Source organism: Myotis lucifugus, unplaced genomic scaffold, assembly GCF_000147115.1.
Source record: "Myotis lucifugus unplaced genomic scaffold, Myoluc2.0 scaffold_324, whole genome shotgun sequence".
In the NCBI taxonomy this organism is placed as follows: Eukaryota; Metazoa; Chordata; class Mammalia; order Chiroptera; family Vespertilionidae; genus Myotis; species Myotis lucifugus.
The window spans coordinates 512,087-533,617 of record NW_005871372.1 but is presented as its reverse complement, the minus strand read 5'-3'; the positions used below and the strand labels follow the sequence as shown (position 1 = coordinate 533,617).

At 49.5% G+C, this 21,531-nt stretch overlaps 1 protein-coding gene across 1 annotated transcript in view; it reads right to left on the bottom strand.

The window, feature by feature from the left end:
• Nucleotides 1-21,531, bottom strand: part of XYLT1 (xylosyltransferase 1) — a 127,113-nt gene that overhangs the window by 35,284 nt on the left and 70,298 nt on the right. The window contains exon 5 of the mRNA XM_023764237.1: nucleotides 2,589-2,669. Coding sequence (XP_023620005.1) covers nucleotides 2,589-2,669 — 81 coding nt within the window. The remainder of the gene's footprint in view (nucleotides 1-2,588; nucleotides 2,670-21,531) is intronic.

The following is a 21,531-nucleotide window of genomic DNA, read 5'->3' as shown; positions in this document are numbered from 1 at the left end:
ATAGGGCATTTACACTATGTCAAATGTTTTTATGCAGCATCTCATTTAATCTTCCCAACAATCCCATGAGTGTAGGTCTATTAAAACACATTGTATGCGGGAAACGTATTTATACGTTTTACATTGACTGGTAGTAAGTAGAGCGCAGGACACGTATTAATACGTTTTTTATAGACTAGCGGTAGAATGTGGGTAACGTATAAATACGTAAACTAAAGTTATCGTAATTTTACTGAACGTTGCCATTTGTGCAAAAAAATTAGCAAAAATGGCCCACACCACGCGCCACCTGTTAGCGCGCGATAAAAACTACCCGCAAACAATGTATTAATATTTCCATTGTACAGGTAAAGGAAAAGGCTCAGAGAAGTCAAGCCACCTGTCGAATGTAACACAGCTAGGACACGGTAGAGCAGACTCTAACCCTAGAGATGTAATCTCAAAGCCCATGATAACCTCTGTCTGATACCCAGTTCCCAGTATAGTGGCTGGAAACAGTAATCAGAGAATAAATACTGACTAGGCTGAAACAAGAATAGTAGGGTAGATGTAATTCAGACATGTCTATCAATTTACAATAAGCTCCATTCTCAATGTGTGACTTTATTTGCCCAAAACATGTATGACAAGGTTACCTAGAGGGGAAAAAGGGTCTTCAATCTCTACCGAAGGTGGGGACATGAAAATGTGGCCTAGTTTTGATAGCTAACCACCTCCAAGGAATCTTGTTCAGCTCTACCTCATTCCCAGGGGCTTTGGGGCTAGAGACCTGGGTTCAAATTCCAGCACTTTCCAGCTGTGTGACCAGGGGAAAATCCCTTTTTTTCCTGACAAATGGGGCTACTGATTCTTGTTTTTGCATTTAGTGATTGTAAGAATGCAATTGGATCCTGCATGAAAGGGGTCCAACAGAGCAATGGACACTTAGCAGGGACACAACACACAGAGGCTATAATTCTTCTTCCTCTGCCAGGCCTCCCCCACCTTAGTTACTGGACATGCTATACTCATCTGTGCTGCTTTACAGAGTAGCCTCAAATCTGGGGCTCTTTTTATAATCCTCACCTGAGGATATGTTTATTGATTTTTAGAGAGAGAAAGGCGAGAGAGAGAGAGAGAGAGAGAGAGAGAGAGAGAGAGAGAGAGAGATTAGTTGCCTCCCATAGACACTCCGACTGGGGACCAAACCTGAAAGCCTGGTATGTGCCCTAAATGGGAATCGAACCCGCTACCCTTTTGGTGTACAGGATGATGCTCCAACTGAGACCCCAGCCAGGGCAAGTAAAGAATGCAGGTTGTCAGTAGGACAGGAACAATCTATAAATAGACAGCTGGATGAAATCAAAGTTAAACTGCAGGAAATCGATACACCACAAGGACTCTGGGGTGACTACTCCAAAGCTCAGGAAACGGAGCCCGCTGCTTCTTTTGTCCCTCCCTGCTGTGGATAACTGGGTGAACTAAGTCACAGGGCCAGCCACAGCCACACCGGCACCGGCAGTGGCGAGAACACCGAGAGCAGAGATCGCAAACCGAAACGCCAACGGGGCCAGGTCGGGAAGGGGGACAGGTGAGAACATCCGAGACTTGGAAAACCTTCTTATCTTTTAAGATGAACTGGAAATCTGGATTTTCATGGGAAATACTGCTATTTTAAATGGGGCTATTAATTTTCAAATGGAACACCTGAAGTAAACACAACAAAACAAAACCAACATGAGGGCCAAACAAAACAGGCTAACGAGCTAACATCACCCTCTGAGCTGCCAGGTTGTGTCTGGAGGTCAACTCTAGAAAAAGGCTCTAAGATGCTAGAGTGCTCCTGGGCTGGATTTTAATGGTGTTTTACCTCTGGATGGTGTTGCTGATCATGCGATCCCTCCTACAGGGGGCGCTCAAGACTGTATCCCTTCAGGCTGATCTCTGGCCTTGGAGATTTGGACCCAGTTCAAAGCTGGATGGTAGTGATGCTATTTGGCACTGTTCATTTTAACGAGGGAGGCGCAATGGGTCCAATTGGGCTTTGGGTGCCTCAAATTCCTGCCAAAGTCTCAGGCAGCAAATGAGGCAATGGTGAGGGCACAGGGCTGGAGTCAGGATACTGGAGTTCAACTCCTTGCTGGCATGAGACGCTTTTCCACTAGAGACTAAATTCCCTAAGAGCGAGGATTTGGTCTTGTTCACTGCTAGAAGGCTGCCTGGCACACGCGTGGCATTAGGCAGATATTTGTTGAATGACTGGCTGACCAAATGGTTGGGGACATCACAAGCGACGGGCCTCTGTCTTCCCACCAATAAAGTGGGAATTAACAAGGCTGCCCTGTTTACCTCGAAGTTGCCACAATGGGACACTGGACGCACAAAAGTGCTTGACGAAAGGTGTAAAGGGCAATGACCCAAGGAGAACCACTGATTATGATCTCTGCCCTTCACTGACATCAGAGGGACCACTTCAGATCCCACCGTGGCCGCCTCCCTCCCACCCTCTACTTCCTTCTGGCTGCACCAAACCGCGTAGAAGGAAGCCCCAAAATGATCACTCAGATTTTCATTTCCATTTTTGTACAAAGACGGGGAAGACACGCTACCTTGCATTGTCCCGGCCGTGTGACTTCAAGAAATTCATATCTCGGTATCGGGAGAGAAATGCCACCAGTTGGTCATTTGTCCTGTAAACAAACAAAGAAGAAAGTCAGAATCCTCCAGAGACAACGGGGTCTGGAGTCTTGGCTCCATTCTTTGCATGGAAAACAGCATCCCTCCTCCTTTCACACCCACCGGCTGAAAAGGCTGTATTCCTTCACGAGTCGGCATCCCTGGCCTCACCACACCACACTAAAATGCACTGTTAGTGTGTCTCCTGGATTCTCCCTGTATTGCGAGCTCCTTGAGGATAAGCATGCTATCTTACTTTGGAATCTTCGGTGCCCAGCCCTGGGCTTGACAAATAGTAAGTCATCACTGCATAGCTCAATGCAAATACGTAGCAACTCCAGGGCCTTTGCACTTGCTGTGCATGGCAAATCCTGTCCTGTATCTTCCCTTTACTAGCCGCCTGTGGCTATCCAGGTCCCCTTTCCAATGTCATCTCATCTGAGAGGTGTTTCATAGTCACCCCACCGAACCTAACACCCACGCCCCCTCTCTGCCTTTATCACATCACTTTATTGACTTCACCCTCTTACCAATACCTGAAGATGTTGAACTTCCTGACATTAGGATTTTAAGTCCCAGCAAGACAGAACTAGTTGCACTTGCTCATCACTGGCATGTAGCAGGAGCTACAAGGATGTTTGTGGATGAATAAATGACTCAGAGTGAGATGAGTGTGAACTGACTCTTTCAAATGTATTTTGGGAAATGAATGAATGAGTGAATGAATGAGTGAATACCAAGTTCTCAATAACCACTGGGCCACTGATTGAGAGATCTTTAAAAAAGATAAAGCGCGATACAAACAAATGACAACGTTCCCAGCATTGTTATCCCAAATTTATCACCATCAATCTCAGCACTAGCAGTGTAGTCACAGCTAATCAGCGTGTGCACACAGCTGTGACAGCATTTTAAAAGGCAGTCACACCGGTCTCCATCTGCCAGAAATGTAGTCGCCTCTTCCGCTGAATAAACCCAAACAGGTAACCGGTGCTGAAGTGACAGCTCCTTTATCATCAGGATTCTCTGCTCAGGGGTTTTTGTTTAGAAGAAAAGGGTTAACCATTGTTTCAGATTGGGAGAAATGTGCAGGCACTGGAAAGGAAGGACATCTATGGGAACAGGCTGGAGGCTGGACCTTCGGGAGGCAGGCGGGTACCTGAGAAGGTGATGCCTGGGCTCAAGACACAGGAAACTCTGGAGACAGATCCCAGAGGCTGTCCTGACCAGGCTCTGTGTGTCTCCAGGTAAGCCATTTACCTCCCCTGGACTCACCTGGGTGGGTCTAAAGGGCACACAGTAGGTGTACATTAAGTACAAGCTGCGCTACTCTCTCTGCCTCCCATCGTCTGGTCCAAGCCGCCACAACCCCTCACCGCTCGCTCCTTCATTTCCCTGCATCTCCCTGCAGTCACGCCTCTCCAAGCCCCTGTTCTGTGATTGGATGACTCATGTTTGACCAACTCATAATTCCAGCGGAGGGGGCACCGAGCAGTTAAGAGTTGCTGCAGTGAAAATGAGCACTGCCGATATCCCGTCCCGTTACTGAAATCAACACCGATGCAAAGCCAGCCCTCCTAGCAGGCAGACGCCAGAGAAACCCCGTGCGCCTGCAATGAGCTAAATCCGGCACACACAGCCACTCAGCCCTGCCGGTGCTCAGAGGTGAACCCCGGGGATGCAGACAAAGGCTCACCCCACGTGTCTGCACAATGATGGTGCGTCTCCTGTGTGGACAAACCCGCCCGCTCACTGCAAGGTGAAGCCCACGCGTGCCCCACGCCAAGTTACGGCCGCGTGTGGGCAGAGGGCCTCCTGAAGTTGCTGGGAGAGCTCTTAACTGAAGCAGCCTATAAAAAATTAAAGCGAGCTCCCACCGAACCATCTACGCGTCCTAGCATTTCCTATTCACCAGCCCCCTCGCTACTCTCTGCGCCAGTTCATTATTGTCGTCCTGATGAATACAGGGACAAGTTAACCTCTGAATGGGTCCCTGGCAGCAGGAATAATAAACAGGGGCCTCTCAGTAGCCTCAGTGGGAGGGTTGAAGGGGCCGGGCTGGGGCTCCCGGCGGGGAGGGGGGCCCCCTCTCTCAAAGCCTCAGGCCTCTCAGGGTCAGCGGCTGCAGCTCCATTTGGCAACCCCAGAAAGCCCTTTCAGGGCCCTGAGCTGGGGCCATTTTCACATTTACCGCTTCACCAAGTCCCCATCTGACGGGGATGAATAGGCATTTAGCGAATTTACTTAGCGATGCTTCCACATGAAATCCTCTCAAAAGATGACATCTTGGGGGAGGGAGGGCTGACGGGGAGGGAGCCGTGGATTCCAGGCCCAGAGCTTGTGGGTAAAGGCGCTTTTTCAAAGCAGAGAGCGGCGTCCCCTGCCTGTCCCCTCTCCCTGGGGCCCGGTCCCCCTCGCTCTCCCTCTGCATAAAAAGCCTGCTGGGAATACTAACGCCTGTCTCCCAGCCCTTCTCCAAGGGGAGAGGGAATTCGGCTGGGGACCAAGTTTTCCTATTGTTGCTTTCAGACGCCTGTCGATAATTGCCTACATAATATTTAGTTCTCTCCAGATAATTAACAGCTTGCGATCTGTTGACATTTTACCCAGTTCTAGCCTCTCTCTCTTCCCCTCACACACACTTCTCACTCACTCTCTCTGGTGGAGCCCTTTGCCAAGTGGCTCCCACAGCTCAGCACGGTGTCTGTCTCCCCACCAATTTCTTTGCGCCTCTTGCAGAAATCATTAGAAGGCGTGTCTCTTCATCTATGCCAGTTCCTCTGACTCATGATGGTGACTCGGGTCCATCACGGTCCCCGCTGGAGACACTGGGACATCTTTGTTTTAATAAACATGGTTTTCAACAAGTACATCTTAAAATAAGTGTACTGGAACCATATGGAGATATTGGTTGAAATGAATAAAAAAAAATGAATAATGAAAGAAGCTCCATTGACCACGTATGGAATGTCCACATTAGTTTAGGCCCCACTGTATTGCATTTAGTTTTCACAAAGATGCCATAAAATGTGAGTTTCATTTCCATTTTACGGATGGGCAGCTGAGACTCAGAGAAGTCACCCCTTTAGTGAAGTGAAGAGTCAGGATTGGAACTGCCAGACCACTTCACCAACGACTGTGTGAATAAATGAACGAGTGAGTGAGTGAATTCCACCCCAGGTGCAGAAGAGATACGGGGCTCTGCGGCCTCCCCACTGCATCTGGTCTTCACAGCAGGAGCACCAGCCCTCTCTGATAGACGCGGTATCTCAGGCTCCCCCAACACCCACTGAGTTAAACTCTGCTTTTTAACAAGATTCCCAGGTGAGGCGTCTGCCCTTTAGAGCTTAAGAAGTGCTGCTCTAAGTCAAGCATGGATATCGGTAGTTAATTCTCTTTCCTTCTTCATCTTCTCCCCATGGGCTCTTCCTGAAAGCCCAGACCTCGAGCATGTTCCTTTCATCTCCATAAGCCTCACGTGTTGCAAGTATTAAGTAAAATAATGCGTGTCAGACCTGTGCAGAGGCACCTGCATATCCTAAGCCTTTGATAAATGTTGCCTGTTACTTAATACAGGGTGGAGCAAAAGTAGGTTTACCATTGTGAGTGCATGAAACACAGAGTTTATTCTTATATACTTATTTATTGATTATTGTATTCATTTCCATACAGACAACTGTAAGCCTCCTTTTGCCCCGCCCTGTACTATTATTGCCATTTTGAGCGCCTGAGACATTTGCACGGGAACAGCAGTGCAAGGACCCAGCCGACTTTGAACTTGGAGGCTTCCTGTGCATCACACCCACGCGATGTTTGCGGAGCACGGTCTCAACACCCCTAGAAGGGACTTACCCAGTCAGGGAACTGTCTCCCAGGGGCCCCTGTCTCCCAGGGGCCCCTGCACTACCACACGTGTCTAATATGCATAATGGCTCAAGGCTGAACACACAGGGAGGGGCATGGCTCCCTCTCTGGTCCTTCCCCACACACCCTCTCCCCCAGGAGCCCAGCCACAGCCACACCGTCTGCTGGCACGTGAGACGGGCGAGGAGAGCCTGCTTAGCCTCCACTAAAAAGAGGCCAAACGCAGAGCCCACTTCTCTTCTCTGGGTCCCGCCTGCCCTCCACCCTTGGACCCCAAATCTCCTCTAATACAGGGTGCTGAGAAGAATCAGGGGTGCTCACGACTAAGGGTGAGGCTGACGATGCTCAGGCAGAAGTGAAGCACAGAATTTTGTGAATGTCAGGATTCAGGATTTCAAACCCCTGATGCAGACTGGCAAGTCTGCACAGACCCGAGATTCAGCCGCCATGGGTGCGGGCGTGGGCCACCTGTGGAGCAGAAATGTGCAGGACGGTAGTGAAGGAAGGAAGGTGGACTGGGACAAGCAGAGGGTGGTGAGGGTCGAGTAGGCACCGTCAGTCTGAGCCCAGTTCCTACTCCTGGTGTATCATCTGTACAGTTACCTCATATGTATGTTCCATTTACATACCATTTTAGCTTCATCCTAAGCAGCAATATATGTGATCGCTTGTGTACCTTTTCCCCGCTCAAATTTTAAATTGAGGTAAACACATAAGCTTGAATTTGCCATCTCAACTGTCGTTAAGTGTAGAGTTCCATAGTGGTAAGTACATTCATACTGTTGTGCAACCATCACCACCATCCATCCCCAAACTTCTTTTTCATCTTGTAAAACTGAAACTCTGAACTCATTAAATAACGACTCCCTATTTCCTCCCTGCCCTGAGCCTCTGGCAACTTCTTTCTGTCTCTACGAAAAGTCAAGTTCATACAGCAGACAAATGCTAGATACCTCACCTAAGTGGAATCACACGGTATTTGTCTTTTTTTGGGACTGGCTTCTTTCACCCAAAATCCTGTCCTCAAGGCTCATCCACACGGTAGCATGTGTCAGAATTTCCTTCCTTTTTAAGGCCGAGTAATAGTCCATCAGGGCGTACAATTGTTATGTGTTTTCCTGTTACATGTGAAAAGCAACAACTACTACTTGTAACTCCTAAAGCAACCTGGCTGCCAGGGGCATATGTAGGGTGGCCAACGGATCTGGTTTGCCCAGGACTGAGGGGATGCCCCAGGCACAGAGTTCTTTGTTTTAGAGTCAGACAGTCCTAGGCAAACCTGGATGAGTTGGTGACTCCAGGCAGATCGATCCGCCGAGGGATGTGTGACCACAGGAGACATGTCACACTCTGTCCTTTTATGATGAGCCGAAGCATACAGGAAACACAATGGTGGGATGGCCAACTGTAACCCTGTCCTATGCTTTTAAAATGATGATTATGGAAACTCAGATTACAGCGAGATAGAGAATTAAATGACAGCAATGGCAACAACACCTGACACCGGAGTGCCTGCTTTGGGGCCAGGCACTATTCTAAGCATTTGTTAACCCGCTTATTCCTTATGGCAACCTGTGAAGTAAATGCTATAATATTCATATCCATGTTTTAGTACAAGCACGTACCTGATTGTTTTATGCAATGATATATCCTGCTGTTCTGTCTAATAAGCACACACAGAAGGTGAACTTCACCTTTTAATGGCTGCACAGAATTCTGTGGATGGGCACAGCCAATCCCCTAGCGATGGGCATTTAGATTTCTCTCCCCTCCCCTTATACATTCTGCTACTATGAACATCGTTGCATATTTATCTTTCCAGATGTAGGGAGGATAGATGGATTCTATAGGATTACATTTCTAGATGTGGAATTATTTATGCAAAGGGCCCTTTTAAGCCTCTCTTTGCTTTCAGAAAGAGGTGCGAATGGGAATGAGGCTACCCCAGTGGAGGGCACGGCTGAAGGCTCCCCCCGCCCCCCCCCCCCTCCGCCACTGCACAGGAAGCAAGCCAGCCAGCCACCAGGCAGGTGGGGAGGGGGAGGAAATGGCAAAGGCGATAGAGTAAGAGTGGGGGATGCCCTGCAGAGGCTGGGGGGCTTCTCTGGCAGCTGGTGAGGCCAGGCAGGGGCCCTCTAGCTTCCTGCTACCAACAACCAGTGGGACCCAAGTGGGCTTTCCGTCCAGGAGCAAGGGGTGTGTGTGTGTGTGGGGATGTACAGAGCTATCTCCTCCAATGCCCAGGGCAGCTGCTCCAGCTGGTGCCCATCTGTCTGCTAACTGGGCCCCTTGGACAATACTTTTTGGGGAGCCTGGCTATAGTCCTGAGATGAGCAGGCACTGGGTCTAATTCTGTTCTGTTCCTCCAGGATTTGACACATAGTAGATGCTAAACAACTATTTACTGACATGCTTAATAAAAGCCCCAGGGGCGGGGGGGCTGGTGTGCAGGGCTGCTGGGTGCGGCTGCCGGGCCTAGCACAGCGCCTGCCGCCCTAGAGGGGCTCTGCCCAGGAAGGCAGAGAACTCTGTCCCTCACTTCTGCATCCGTGCCTTTGCCCAGCCCATTCCCTCACCCAGGGATGCGCTTCCCCATGTCCTCACCCAGAACTAGGAGAGATGTGGGGCAGCGAACCCCAGGGCCTGGGAACACACGGAGTCATTCCATTGCAGGAAACCCCTCTTCATTACCTACAAAGTGCTAAGTGCTCCTCCTCCCTCCTTTAACCTCACGACCACCCCAGCAAGCCAGCACTAGCTTATACGTGAATAAGGTCAGGCTCAAGGAGTTTTAATGGCTTGGCCACAGTCTTAGGAGAGGGGAGAGGAGGTAGGGACCTCCGCTCCAGGTCCAGAGTCAGGGCTCTTCTCAGTCCTGCTTCCTTGTGGTGAATAAGCTTCATGCATGTGCTCTGTTTCGTTAGAAAGAGCCAGGAAACAAACTCAGGAATCACAGCGGCCGTCTGAAGCCTCCTACGTCCCTGCAAGGGGACCACTGCCCACACTGGTGCACACCGGGAGGGACCATAAGCCTCTGTCCCGGGGTGGGCCGTGCTGCTGCGCTTGTCGGACACTGAGCCCCGTCACCTGCTTTCCTCTCCCTGCATTCCACCTCACGAGTGGTTCGAACCCCTTTCCCATGTGGCTTATTTCTGTTTGGGTGGGGGCAGTGACCGCCATCACTTTGTCCCCGACTCCCTGGACGGGTTATGCTTGGACCCCACTGAAGTCTTCTTCTTGTCTAATAAGAAGGCCAGGATTCCAGAACAGTAAGAAAGGCCCAGAGCAAAGCACTGGGATCAGAAAAGGGTGGCAGTTTACAGTGACACCCATGTTCGCGAGCCGCAGGGGGAAATGGCTGGGAGAATCTAGGTGCTGTATTTCTTCCAGGATCCCGTGGGCACAAGTACAGCCACAGTCGGGGACCCATAGGCTCTTTCTGGAACGTAAGTGCGATCACGCCCCCTCTTCTACTTAACATCCTGGATGCTCTCCATCCCCTGCAGGGCGGTGCCCTGACTCCCAACAAGCGTGCAAGGTGGTTTGTGAGCTCACCCTGCCTGCTCCATCTCTGCAATTACTGGAAGTTTCCTAAGCGACCTGACCTGTGCTCCTCATAACTCTAAGGCTTTGCATGCTCTGTTCGCTCTCCTGGGAAACACCTCCCATTTCCTGGACGGGTCAGGTGCCAGACCCCTGGAACGGCAGCGGGTAAGGTAGCTGCGGTCCCCTATGCTCAGGTAGCACACAGGACAGTGGGGAAGGGAGACCTACAGGTAGAGTCTTACGATGGGGGTGGGACACCAGGGGAACTGAAGCACGATGCATGCGGGACACGCCAGGGGCCGGTGGCTCCCTCCACACAGGCAGCCAGCGCCTCAGAGAACCACCTGGATCACAAAACCCACTCACTTCTCATTGGATTTGTTATTCTTTTTTGTTACCGACAAAAACATTTCAGAATTAAAACATGCTCATCGCAGTTGCAGGAACTAGCAAATCATTTCTCAAACTCTCCACGCTTTCCCAGAACATTTGTAAGACACACATTTTTTCATTTTGAACGTACACAAGCCATTCTGAGGAGCAGTTTATCTGACTGTCCATCAGTGGGAACTTTTCACACATCAGCCCTTCCTCCAGATATCACGGAAAGGTCACTGACAAGCATCAGCACCCAGAGGCCACGCCTGATCCTGGAACACCAACAGGAATCATGAAAGAAGAACTAAGTTGTCATTCAGCGGTGGGGTGTGTGTGGTCTATTTGATTGTTATTTTAATTATCTGAGATCTGGTTGTCCTCATATACCAGGAGACATCTCAAACGAGCAGAACATTTGGTTAACCAAATTGTGCATCCCCTTACAACCACTGATGACAGCCAGTTGTTTGATTTGGTTCTGGGGGGAGGGAAGGAGAACAAGACCAGGTCTGCTCCGGAGGACAAAGATTGAATCTTAAAAATACATGTGATTTAGGTAGAAAAGTGAAATCTTGGCCACAATAAAAGCTGTTCTCAGAGAAGCATTTGTAGAAATTTCTCTCTGATCCTTGCCACTTTGTTGCTGTTGACTTTCAGCCAGTTTCTCAAGTTCCCTGAGCCTTCCCTTTCCAATCTGCACACAGGGGATAACAATCAATGGTCTCTAAGTTGCCTGTGTGTGGGCGTGGCACACACGGTGCTTGGCCTGTAGTAGGTGCTCAGTAAATGGACGCCTTCATGAGGAGGTTCCTATGGACTTTGCTTAGAAATGCCAGCGGAAAGGCATGCCCACTGCTTGCCAGTCCTCCACCAACCTGTGACATTTTTATCCCACACACCTGTGTTCTTAGCACGAGTGTAAGTTGGTATGCTTAAGTCCCTTGGCTGCAAGTGACTTGAGGACAGGAATCTTGTCTGATTCAACTACATTTCCCCAGCATCCAGAATAGGCCCTATGCCTCTAGCAGGTTCTAGCAGCCTTAAGCCTCTTTCTCTTTGAGGTCCCCATGCCCATGTCAGAGTGGCCCACAGAATTGTTCAGGCTATGTGTGTCGCATTCCAGAATGAGGGCTTCTGGCCATACTTTGTCCATATTTTTGCCCAATCAGCTCCTGCTTATCTTTGTAAGAACTTTCTCAGTGTCAGCTCAACTGGGAAGGGCTAGAGTATAAATAAGCATTAACTTAAACTGAACTGAACTGCTAAGCTCTTGTGTGTGTGGCTAAGACCACTGCCCCCACCCTCCACACACATTTTACACTACTCTGGGTTTATAGAAAAGATGGCAAAGACCTACAGTAATGATTTATTAATTCCAATTTCACCAGACAGGGGTCCCTAATGCACCAACACTAACATATCAGAATTTGGAGCAATGAAAATAATGCAAACCCAAGAATGGAGAGACGTAAGTTCAACTCCTGGCTCTGCCACTTATTAACTGTGTAGCCTGGGGCAGGTCATTTGAAGTTCAATTTCCACACCTTTAAATCTGAGGATGGTAACAATATCTACTTTATAGGTTGTGATAAGGATTAAATGAGATAAGAGGGCATTAACTGTTCACAATGGAAAAATCCTGGCTGACAGAGAAAGTGGTACCGGAGGTGGGGTAAGGAACGGCGGGGAAGCACAGAGATCTACTCTAGGCTGCGTAGGCTGGCCCACCCAATGCTAGACTGTCAGCTATTGTTGTTGTTACTATCATGACTTCTTCTCTGGGACTGGAGCCTGTGTACTGCCAGGGGTAGGATACCACAAGGACCTCCATCGCTCAGAATGTCAGGGGCAGGTCAGTTCAGATTTCAGCCCCGGGGTGGGACTGAGCTCCAAGGACAGCTGACTGTCACCGATCGCCTTGGGCAGCATGCCAGGTTTCCTAGCCTGTCTGTCCTGGAACAAGGTCAAAATGCGCTGAGAAGCCACACAGAGAAGCCACACGCTCCTCCACAGAAAAACCAACGCCAGGGCCACCTCAGCAGACCTCAAGCACACGCAGATTCTTGGCTCGAGAGAGGGAGGCTGGAGGATCAGGACATGCTGCACCCAGTATATTCTTTCCCCCCAGAGTTCCAAGGCTGCATGTTTACTGCAGAGGACTGAAGAGACATTATAAAAAGAACGCAGGCGGTTGAAACCGAGGACACAGGCTCTGAGGTACGGATCTGCATTTCTCAAGAGACAGAAAACTTCTAAAACATTGTAAGAGAAACTCTATCATAGAGCTCAGTGGTTCTCAGGCAGCGTCTGGGGTGGTCCTACTTCCTGCCGGCTGGAGGGAGAGGGGCGGCCTCGGGCTGGCTCACCTGAGGTTTCTGCAGAGAAGAGCCTATTTACCATATTAGGGTCGTGGGTGAAGTTCCAATTGAAAAAAAAATGTAGAAGCTTAAGAATAAAAGCTCCAGAATCATTAAGGAGGATGGCCACTTGGGATTCCAATTCTTTGGTCTGGGAGGAGGGCAGGGTATAGCATCTGTGTACACCTCTGGCAGGACTGGCTGGGCTCTGCTCTCTCACTGTCTCACCTGGGCTGGTGCCATTACTCTGAGCAGCACAATTGCCTTTTAAACAACGGGATTCATAACAGGACACATTTCATAAAGGTGTTTTGAGGATAAAAGGAATGATGCACTTAGCATGGGTGCTTGCTATGCAGTAAACACTTAAATATTAGCTGGGTTAGTAACGTGTGTGAAAGGCTTAGCCCAGTGCCTGGAACATATGAAAATGTTGGATGATCTCATTGCTCTAGTTACTTCTTCCCTCCGAGGAGGGACGGGATGGCTGGTTTTCCGAGGCTGCAACATACAGGCCTGGGGGGCTCCCCAGGGGAAGCTGTGGCCCCGAGGACATCAACAGGGCCCACAAGCCAAGACCAAGCCCTCTCTGGTCAGTTCCCTTGCTGGCCCCAAAGGGCTGAGATTGGCCAAAAGTGGAAACCTGCATACAGAAGCGGGAATCCCCTTTCTTTCCTACTCTATCTTTAGACTCTTTCTTCCCTTTCTCTCTTAAGTAGTTGAATCACCTACATTAAAAAGGCACCATAACACAGACCTGAAAACAGTTGCTCAAACAATAACTTGTGCACGAACATTCATGGAAGCCCCGAAGAGGAAATCACCCAATAGCCGTCGATGGACGAATGGCTGAGCCAAATGCAGGCGGTCTGTACAATGGGACAGCACTCAGCCATAAAATGCAACGAAATGCCGGACACAGGCCACAACATGCCTGCGCCCTGAAAACTGATGCTCCGCGAAAGAAGCCAGGCACCAGAGGTCACCTACTGCACGGCTCCTTTTCTGTGAAATGTCCAGAACAAGCAGATCCAGAGACAGAAGGCAGACTGGCGGTTGCCGGGGACTGGGAGAGTGGGAAGGAGAGAACTGTTTAATGATGACAACGTCTGGAACGAGATGGTGATGATGCCTGCACAACACTGTAAATGTCTCTGATGATAAACTTCATGTTATGTGTATTTTACCATAATAAAAAAGTACCAGTCGAACCTCCAAATCCAACGGATAACAAAGCCACCATAATACAGCTATAATAATAACCACGCTTGGTATCTCACACCTATTTTATAGACACCATGCACTGAATCCTCACAAGCAGCCTAGAAGGTAGAAGGGACATAACCTAATGAGCAAATCGAGCTCCTCAAAGCTTGGGCAACTCGTCTAATACCAGTGATGCTGATCTACGGGGAGTCTAAGTCATGTGTTCTAGGCATTTGATATATAGCGATTCCTTTTGCCTTCCCACCAACCTCATGAAGTAGGTGCTATTATTCTCACCCATTGTGCAGAATAGGAAGAACAGAGGTTGTATTACTTGTGCGGGGCTAGACACACACACAGCAGGAGCAGGGATTTGCAGCCAGGCCACCCGGCCTCAGGGTCCAAAGGCCTTCACCACAGAGGTCTGGAGGTCACGAGGCTTGGCCATGGAAACTGGAGAGAATGTGGGTAGCGGAGGCCCTGCCTCCCAAGGAGTATGGGACAGACTAGACACCCGCCACATGACATCAAGAGATCGTGTGGGATTCAGTCCTTCTCGCAGACTGTGTGAAAGCCAGCATGTGCCCAGACAGGTGTCACATGTCAACATCCCTCAGCTGCTGGGCTCCCAGATGGGTCCCCCCTCTATCTGTGCTGGCAACTCCAGTTGAGTGGAGAAGTGGCTGAGCCAATGGTGGGATTGAGGATAAGCCACCGTGGCTCACTGTTCTTCTGAAATGGACTCTGGCTCTTTGGAACATTTTCCATTCTCATCATGGAAGTATCGGAAAATGCCTCTAGCTGGAAGAAATAAGTGAAGACAAACCCCTCAACTGATCCTCAATCCAGGAATAAGCCCAGAGAAGCTTTGCATGATTGTGGAAGTGAAAATCATGCAATAAAGTGTCAGCGAGGCTTCTGCCACTTAGGAATAAATGACAGCAGACACTGCTGTTGTCACAGTGGTGGCTGTGGATGGCCACCGACCATCCATTTGATCTGGAGGTGACAAAGATTTGTCAGTAAGGACTTACTGTGCTCCTACTGTGTGCCAGGCACTGTACCAGGCACTAGAGAAATAGTGCTAAGCAGAACACACATCATCTCTGCTCTCCTGGAACTGTCACTCTGGGCCACCTTCATTGTCATCATTTGTGGAGAATTTTTTCTCCCCCAGGTAAGGCACCTCGCATTTCACCGATTAATCCTCGCAGCAAAGGCTGAAGTAGGCCACTGCAATGGTTCCCACTTCACAGATGAGAAAACCAAGGTGTGGAGAGGACGAGCAACTTGGCCAAGGTTTCATGGCCAGTGAAAGGGACACCTGGACTCGGACTCTGCCAGCTCCTCCAATGCACACTTCTGATGGCTTTGCTACAATCCTAATGGCCTGAGCTCTGGAAAATTTCTGCCAAACAGAGGGCAGAGAGAGAGTTTAGGGTCCAGCCCCAGGAAACCCAGGGCCTGGAGACCAAGCATATCGTGTGCTGTAGGAAGGCCCAGCAGAAAGGAAATAACAGCAGTGAAACCACAGGGGTGGGGAAGCAGCCTGGTGGAAAGAAATGGCCTGAGCTATAACGTACATATCCACAGCAGAAAATATTACCTATCATATTTCCCCTCCTTCAGCAGTCTGATGAAGTTCTCTACTTCTTTCCCTTTCCTTTTGTTCTCACTGCCAAGTAGTTGATTAGGAACTAACGCTTTCTCATCATGACACAAACCAATAAAATACTTTTCAAAGGTAACCTGTTGCTTTTAGAATAAACTTGGGCTCCTTACCATGGCTCTCAGGCTGCCATACCATCTGGGCTGACCCATCTCTCCAGCCTTATTCTATTGGCACATCCCCTTACCACACCCTGTCCACATAAGCCTCTCTTGACTTGCTACATGGGCCATGTTCCCTCATGCCCCAGGGCCTTTGCACATGCAACTTGCACTGGTTGGAACACTGATCCCCCATTTTTTTCCAGTTAATTCCTCTTCTTCTTTCAACTTTTAGCTCAAGGGCACTTCTCCAGGGAAGCTTTCTCTGACTCCCTAGAAGAGGTTATATGCATGTCTGTTTCATATATATATATATAGACTTCGTTCCTTACAATGTCATAAAGATGTAATAATTTCATGGTCTAATCCATGAGGCCAGAGAGGTTAGCTATCCTACCGGTGGCGGCAAGCCCAGATTCTGGCAAATGTCTGGCACGTAGTAGGTTTCCAATAAACGTGGGTCAACTGACTGAATGAATTAACCAATAATGAGGTTCTAAAGCTATTTCATTAGAGGCAACATGGTCATCACCTTAGCTGAAAAGTGCTCTGTCTTCCCAAGCTGACAGTGCAGCCTGTGGCGGACTCATGAGACGAATTACAAGAGGGGAACCCAGACACATAGAGGCAGAAAGAGGGTGGGGAACCAGACACACAAGATCAGCCAGATTTACAGCAAGCAAAACAGGAGCACAGGTCCAGTCACTCTGGGGAATCTTTGAGACTTAGTTGGCATTAAGGCATTAGTCAGCAACTTGCCTGGCCAGCCCAGAAAGATAAACGAGTCTTGTGCTCTCAGGGGGAGCAGTGAGCTGGGGTAAGTGCTGAAACCAATGAGTCTTGGGATTCAGCATCATTAACCTTTCTGATTCAGATGGAGGAAGGTGGCGTGGGGTGAATTACGGTGCTAATGAGAACCAGGTATTTCTGACGGGTTTATGTAGAGGAGGCTGGGTGGTTAGAACATACAGTTTGCTCTGGCTGACACTTATTACGGGGGCTGGACAGGGCCACAGTCATGGAGGACACCATGAATAAACTGCCTGCCTCCTCTTGGCTGGTCCAGGTCAGGCAACACTGATGGGTGAGCCGTATTTCATGTACTGCTTTCTAGCTCAGGTTTAGGACTGGTAAGTCATGCAGGTTGTGGGAAAATAAAGGAAAAGGAGACTGTTGTTTTATGTTGAGATACCCTGGGATGGGTGAGAGTTCAAGCCAAGGTCCAGGAGAGATTGACCAGAAGGCTTTGGGAATCTACCACTCCTTCTCTCTCCAGGGTCCTGAAATCTGAAGCATCAAAAGCTGGCATCTGGGTTGACAGACTCTCGACAGACAGTTGACAGGGGCCTGCAAACCATAACCCACCACTTCTGTTTGTAAGTCAAGTTTTGTTGGAATGGAGTCATGCCCCCTCGTGTGCATGTTGTCTGTGGCTGCCTCTTCCTCAGGTGGTAGAATTGCACTGTTGTGGTAGAGACCATAAGGCCCACAACACCTAAACTATTTACTATCTGGCCCTTTATAAAAAAGTTTGCCGACCCCTGCCATTATAATGTTTCTCTCTTTTTGGTCATCCATACCCCTTCCTCACAACTTTCCCCAAAACATCTTCCTGGCCTACCCTCCGCCTCCCATGCCGTATTTTTCCTAGAACACATTTCCCCCTGATATATTATTCCATCACTATCTAATGTCCCTTTCCCTTGGTTTTCTGTATCCCAGCATCCAGAAAGCACCTGGCACATAGTAAGCACTTAATGTATACGTATTTGTTGAATGACTGAAGAGCCACAAACGACTTATATTATTGCTTTGTTAACATTTAGATAAACTATTCTTTAAAGAAAACTTCAGCTTCAGAAACCTGGGGTATGTAAATTTTTCCTTTTGTGTTAATATTGATAAACATTGACATTTTCAGGAACTTGTCTGCATACCACTTTAAATCGCTGCCCACTGCAAGTGGTCCGTAGGTCAGACTTGGGAAGCCTGGCTTGTGGTTAAGGACATGGGCGGGGTTGTCTGAGCGCCACCTCTCAGTAGGTGAGCAACTTTGGGCAAATTCCTCATATCCCTTCTCTCCAGACTGGGGGTGATGAAGGTCCTCTCTCACCAGGTTGCTGAGAAATTAAATGAAATTATGGAAGCCATTAGCACAGCACCCTGCACACGCTCAGGGCTGGGTGAAGAGAGGTGGTAGATGCACCCCACTGGGTACTGCGGCCATGGCTCTCAGTGGAGGCCTTGTGGACACTGCCCTGGTTGCCGAATGGTTCCACAGCATCCTGGCAAAGCAATTTGGATTAATGGGACTATTTAGCTGTATGTGTCCAGAGATAGCATTGTTTAAAGTAACCTGTTAGAAACTTCCCCAAGGCAGCAAACTTTTACACAAAGATTGACTCTGTAATCAAAAGCTGCCTGGTCTTAAACCACATTCCAGCATTCCAAAGAGTGCAATTGCGTTGAGAAAGGGGTGGCGATGTTTGTGCCCCTGGGTGTGTCTGCCAACGAATGCAGACTGATGAACACAATGAAACTGCACCCAGGAGAATCCTTCTCTGAAGGAGGAAAGGACACAGGAGGCAGGTGGCAGCTCTGGACACAGCATTCCCATCCTCCTCTACATGAGAGGTGATCATGCTGTGGGTTCCACTGCACGCACCCCCCTCCTCCCCACTCCCCCGGGAAAATTGGCTGGCGCCACCAACAGCTTCCTCTTTGCCATTCTCCACTTTCTGTTTAAGTGGTGTTATGGGCCCTGGGCCAAGGCTAGAGATTGCTGACCCGTCCAGGTGTTCGAGCCAAGTTCTGACACTGCCAGGAGGGCTCAAAGTGGCCACAGGCTGGCTAGAGGCCCATGACTTGAGCTTGGGGATGGGTTAGGGTGGTAAGGTTGATGAGATCTACAGGTAGAACTTTGAAGGAAGTTTCCAACTTGAAACTTTAGGGAGGTTGTGGTAGCACTGATTCAAGAGTAAGTGGATATGAGAAGGACAGTGTTGCTTTAGCCCGCGGTGGTCAAGAAGGCTGATCAACACCAAGGCTGTCTTCAAACAGCCTCGCAACAGGAGGGGAGAGAAGGGCTGGGACAGCTCAACTACAAATGGGTCCAAACTTGGCTCAACTGAAGGCGACTGTCTTCTCGACTCTCATACAACTGAATTTCCTCAAAGGCATGCTCCCTTTCTCTCTCTCTCTGCATTTCAAATTTAGTACAAAGATATAGAGATATAAAATATAGGAGAGAAGAGGTTGAGAATAAACAGTGGCCACAGAGAAGGCCAGACCATGTTTTTATCTATAATGATAATGCAGGATTTTTAGAGACCATAGTAACGTCAACAAGAGAACCATCTCATGAGTACTTATAATAAACTAGAGGCCCGATGCACAAAATTTGTGCATGAGTAGGGTCCCTAGGCCTGGCCGGTGATCAGGGCCAGTCTGTGGGGTGACCGGCGGGGCAATCGTGGGGCCCTCACTGGCACCCGCCTTGGCTGGCCTGGGGCCTGCAGGCTGGGGGCAGCTCCTGCATTACGTGTCTGCTCCCTGGTGGTCAGTGTGCATCATAGCGACTGGTTGTTCCTCCAGTGGTCGATTTGCATATTAGGCTTTTATTATATAGGATGCCCAGCTCTCTATTAGGCCCTGTGTTTCAGTATCTCTCATCTTCATAGTGACCTGATGATGGCCCTGTGTGGAGGGGGCTCGGCCTGGCTTCCCATATCAGGCCTCCACTTTCCTCTCCTGCCTCTTTGGGTTCCTGCAACTGGGTGGATGCAGTAAGCTAAGGTCTCCCTGGCCATCTCCCTCTTCTCTCTGTTCCTCGGCACAGCTCTGCATCCCAGTCCCAATGTCTAGGTGGTGGGAGGGATGAACGTGAGGTCGCATGCAGATGCCAGACCTGAGCCACTGTGCTCTAACCTGACTGTTTATCAGACAGCTCACGGAGCTGGGAGTAAGGCAGAGCTTGGGTTCCCACCTCACTGCTGTTCCCTGCCTGGCTCCCTGACAGGTAACATTATCATCTCCCTCTTACAGGTGAGAAAACCAAGACTCAGAAAGACTGAATTCACTTGTCTTGAGATCATACAGATAGCAGGGGATGGAGACAGGAGTCAAACCCAGGCCAGTTGACATCACACGGCCTTTCACGTGTGCTGGTGGAGTGAGTGATGATGTAGAAAATGCCAGCTGTGGAACAATCGTGCACATTTCGGGGGGCGGGGGGGAACAGCAGCCATTCCTTCCTAATTCTGCTTGCTTGGGGCTAACATTTAAATGAGTGAGAATTTCATCAGGCACCACCCTTCAGCAGTTGGGGTCTGGAAAGTCTCGGGTCAAGAAGAAACAGGATTACAAAGGAATTGGAAGGCCGGGCTCTTCCAGCTAACGCAGGCAGCTGGTTCCTCCTTCCGGGCTTAGAGCAAACGCAATTTGTAAAGCCTCGATCTCTCACCAGCCAGAGAGAGCCCATCTGGTGATGGGACCACGCAGGCTGTGGTGGCCATGTGTGGGGTTTGTGCTCTTGTGTGATTGGTTTTACCCCCTGGGGTCAATTGTTTATGTAACATTTCTGCCCACCTCGCCAGTGAGGCGGCTGGGCAGAGCAGAAATCACACTGTATTTGACAGTCAATTGGGCCTGTGTTCAAATCCTGCCTTGACCTACCCAGCTCTGTGACCTTGGGAGAGTCATTCAAACCCGTGGCATCTCAGTGCCCATCTCCACACCACCCCTGTGGACACTGTGAGGACTGAGCAAGGCAGGACTGAAGCAGAACGTGACAGCAGCTCAGCAGCTGGCCGAGTGCTGGTGACCCTGGATTCCGGTTCTGATGTGCACGCCTGGTTATGGTCATTTCACCCTCCTGGATCCTCATCCAGATGAAGAGAACGAGGACTTCGACCGGAGAAGAATGAGCAGGGGAGCTTCGGTCCAGACCTGCCCAGTGGGAACAGTATGACCTGTGGGTGAGGAACTCAGGCCTCCTTTTGTTTTTCCCAGTGATGAAAAAAGCATGGATTTGAATCCTGGCTCTGATCCCCACCAGCTGTGAGACACTGGGCAAACTCCTGAACGTCCTTCAGCCTCAGTCTCTTCATCTGTAAAATGGGATGTGGCGATAGTATCTACCTTGTGGGGGTGTGGTGACATTTGATGACACATGGAAATCTCTTGGCCAGGACCCCCCAGTGGCAGGTACTCACAAAATGGAGTACTCACTGGTATTAGTTCTTGGAACAGGGAAGATCTTGAAGGGCTTTCCCAGGCATCTACTTGGAGAACCCTCTGCTGGCCACTCTCCATGCTGGGCAATGACTCAGGGTGGCAACAAGGGGGAGGAAGGAAATGAACATAATAATTTAAAAATCTATAGTTCCCATCTACCCACCCCATGACTGGACCTTAACCCTGTCTAGGAGGCCTCGTGCTTATCCAGGTTTCTGCTGTCATCAATGAAAAGGGGTAGAAACACCCCTCCCTTATCCCACTTGACCTTTAAAAGGGTGGGGTCCTTCCAGATTGCCCTTGAGAGCAATCTTCCCATGGAGTGAGATGTGAGATGTGAGGGGGAGGCAGAGGAAGAGTGACAGACTCTACAGTCCCATCACCCACGCTGCGGACCACCCCGGCTCACACCACCCCGGCTCACAGCCAAATTCCCAGGAGGCACTTAGAGCTCCATAAATGAAGCTCCATAAATGAAGCATTTACTCTCCAGAGCACTGGGTAGGAAGATGCCCAGCGT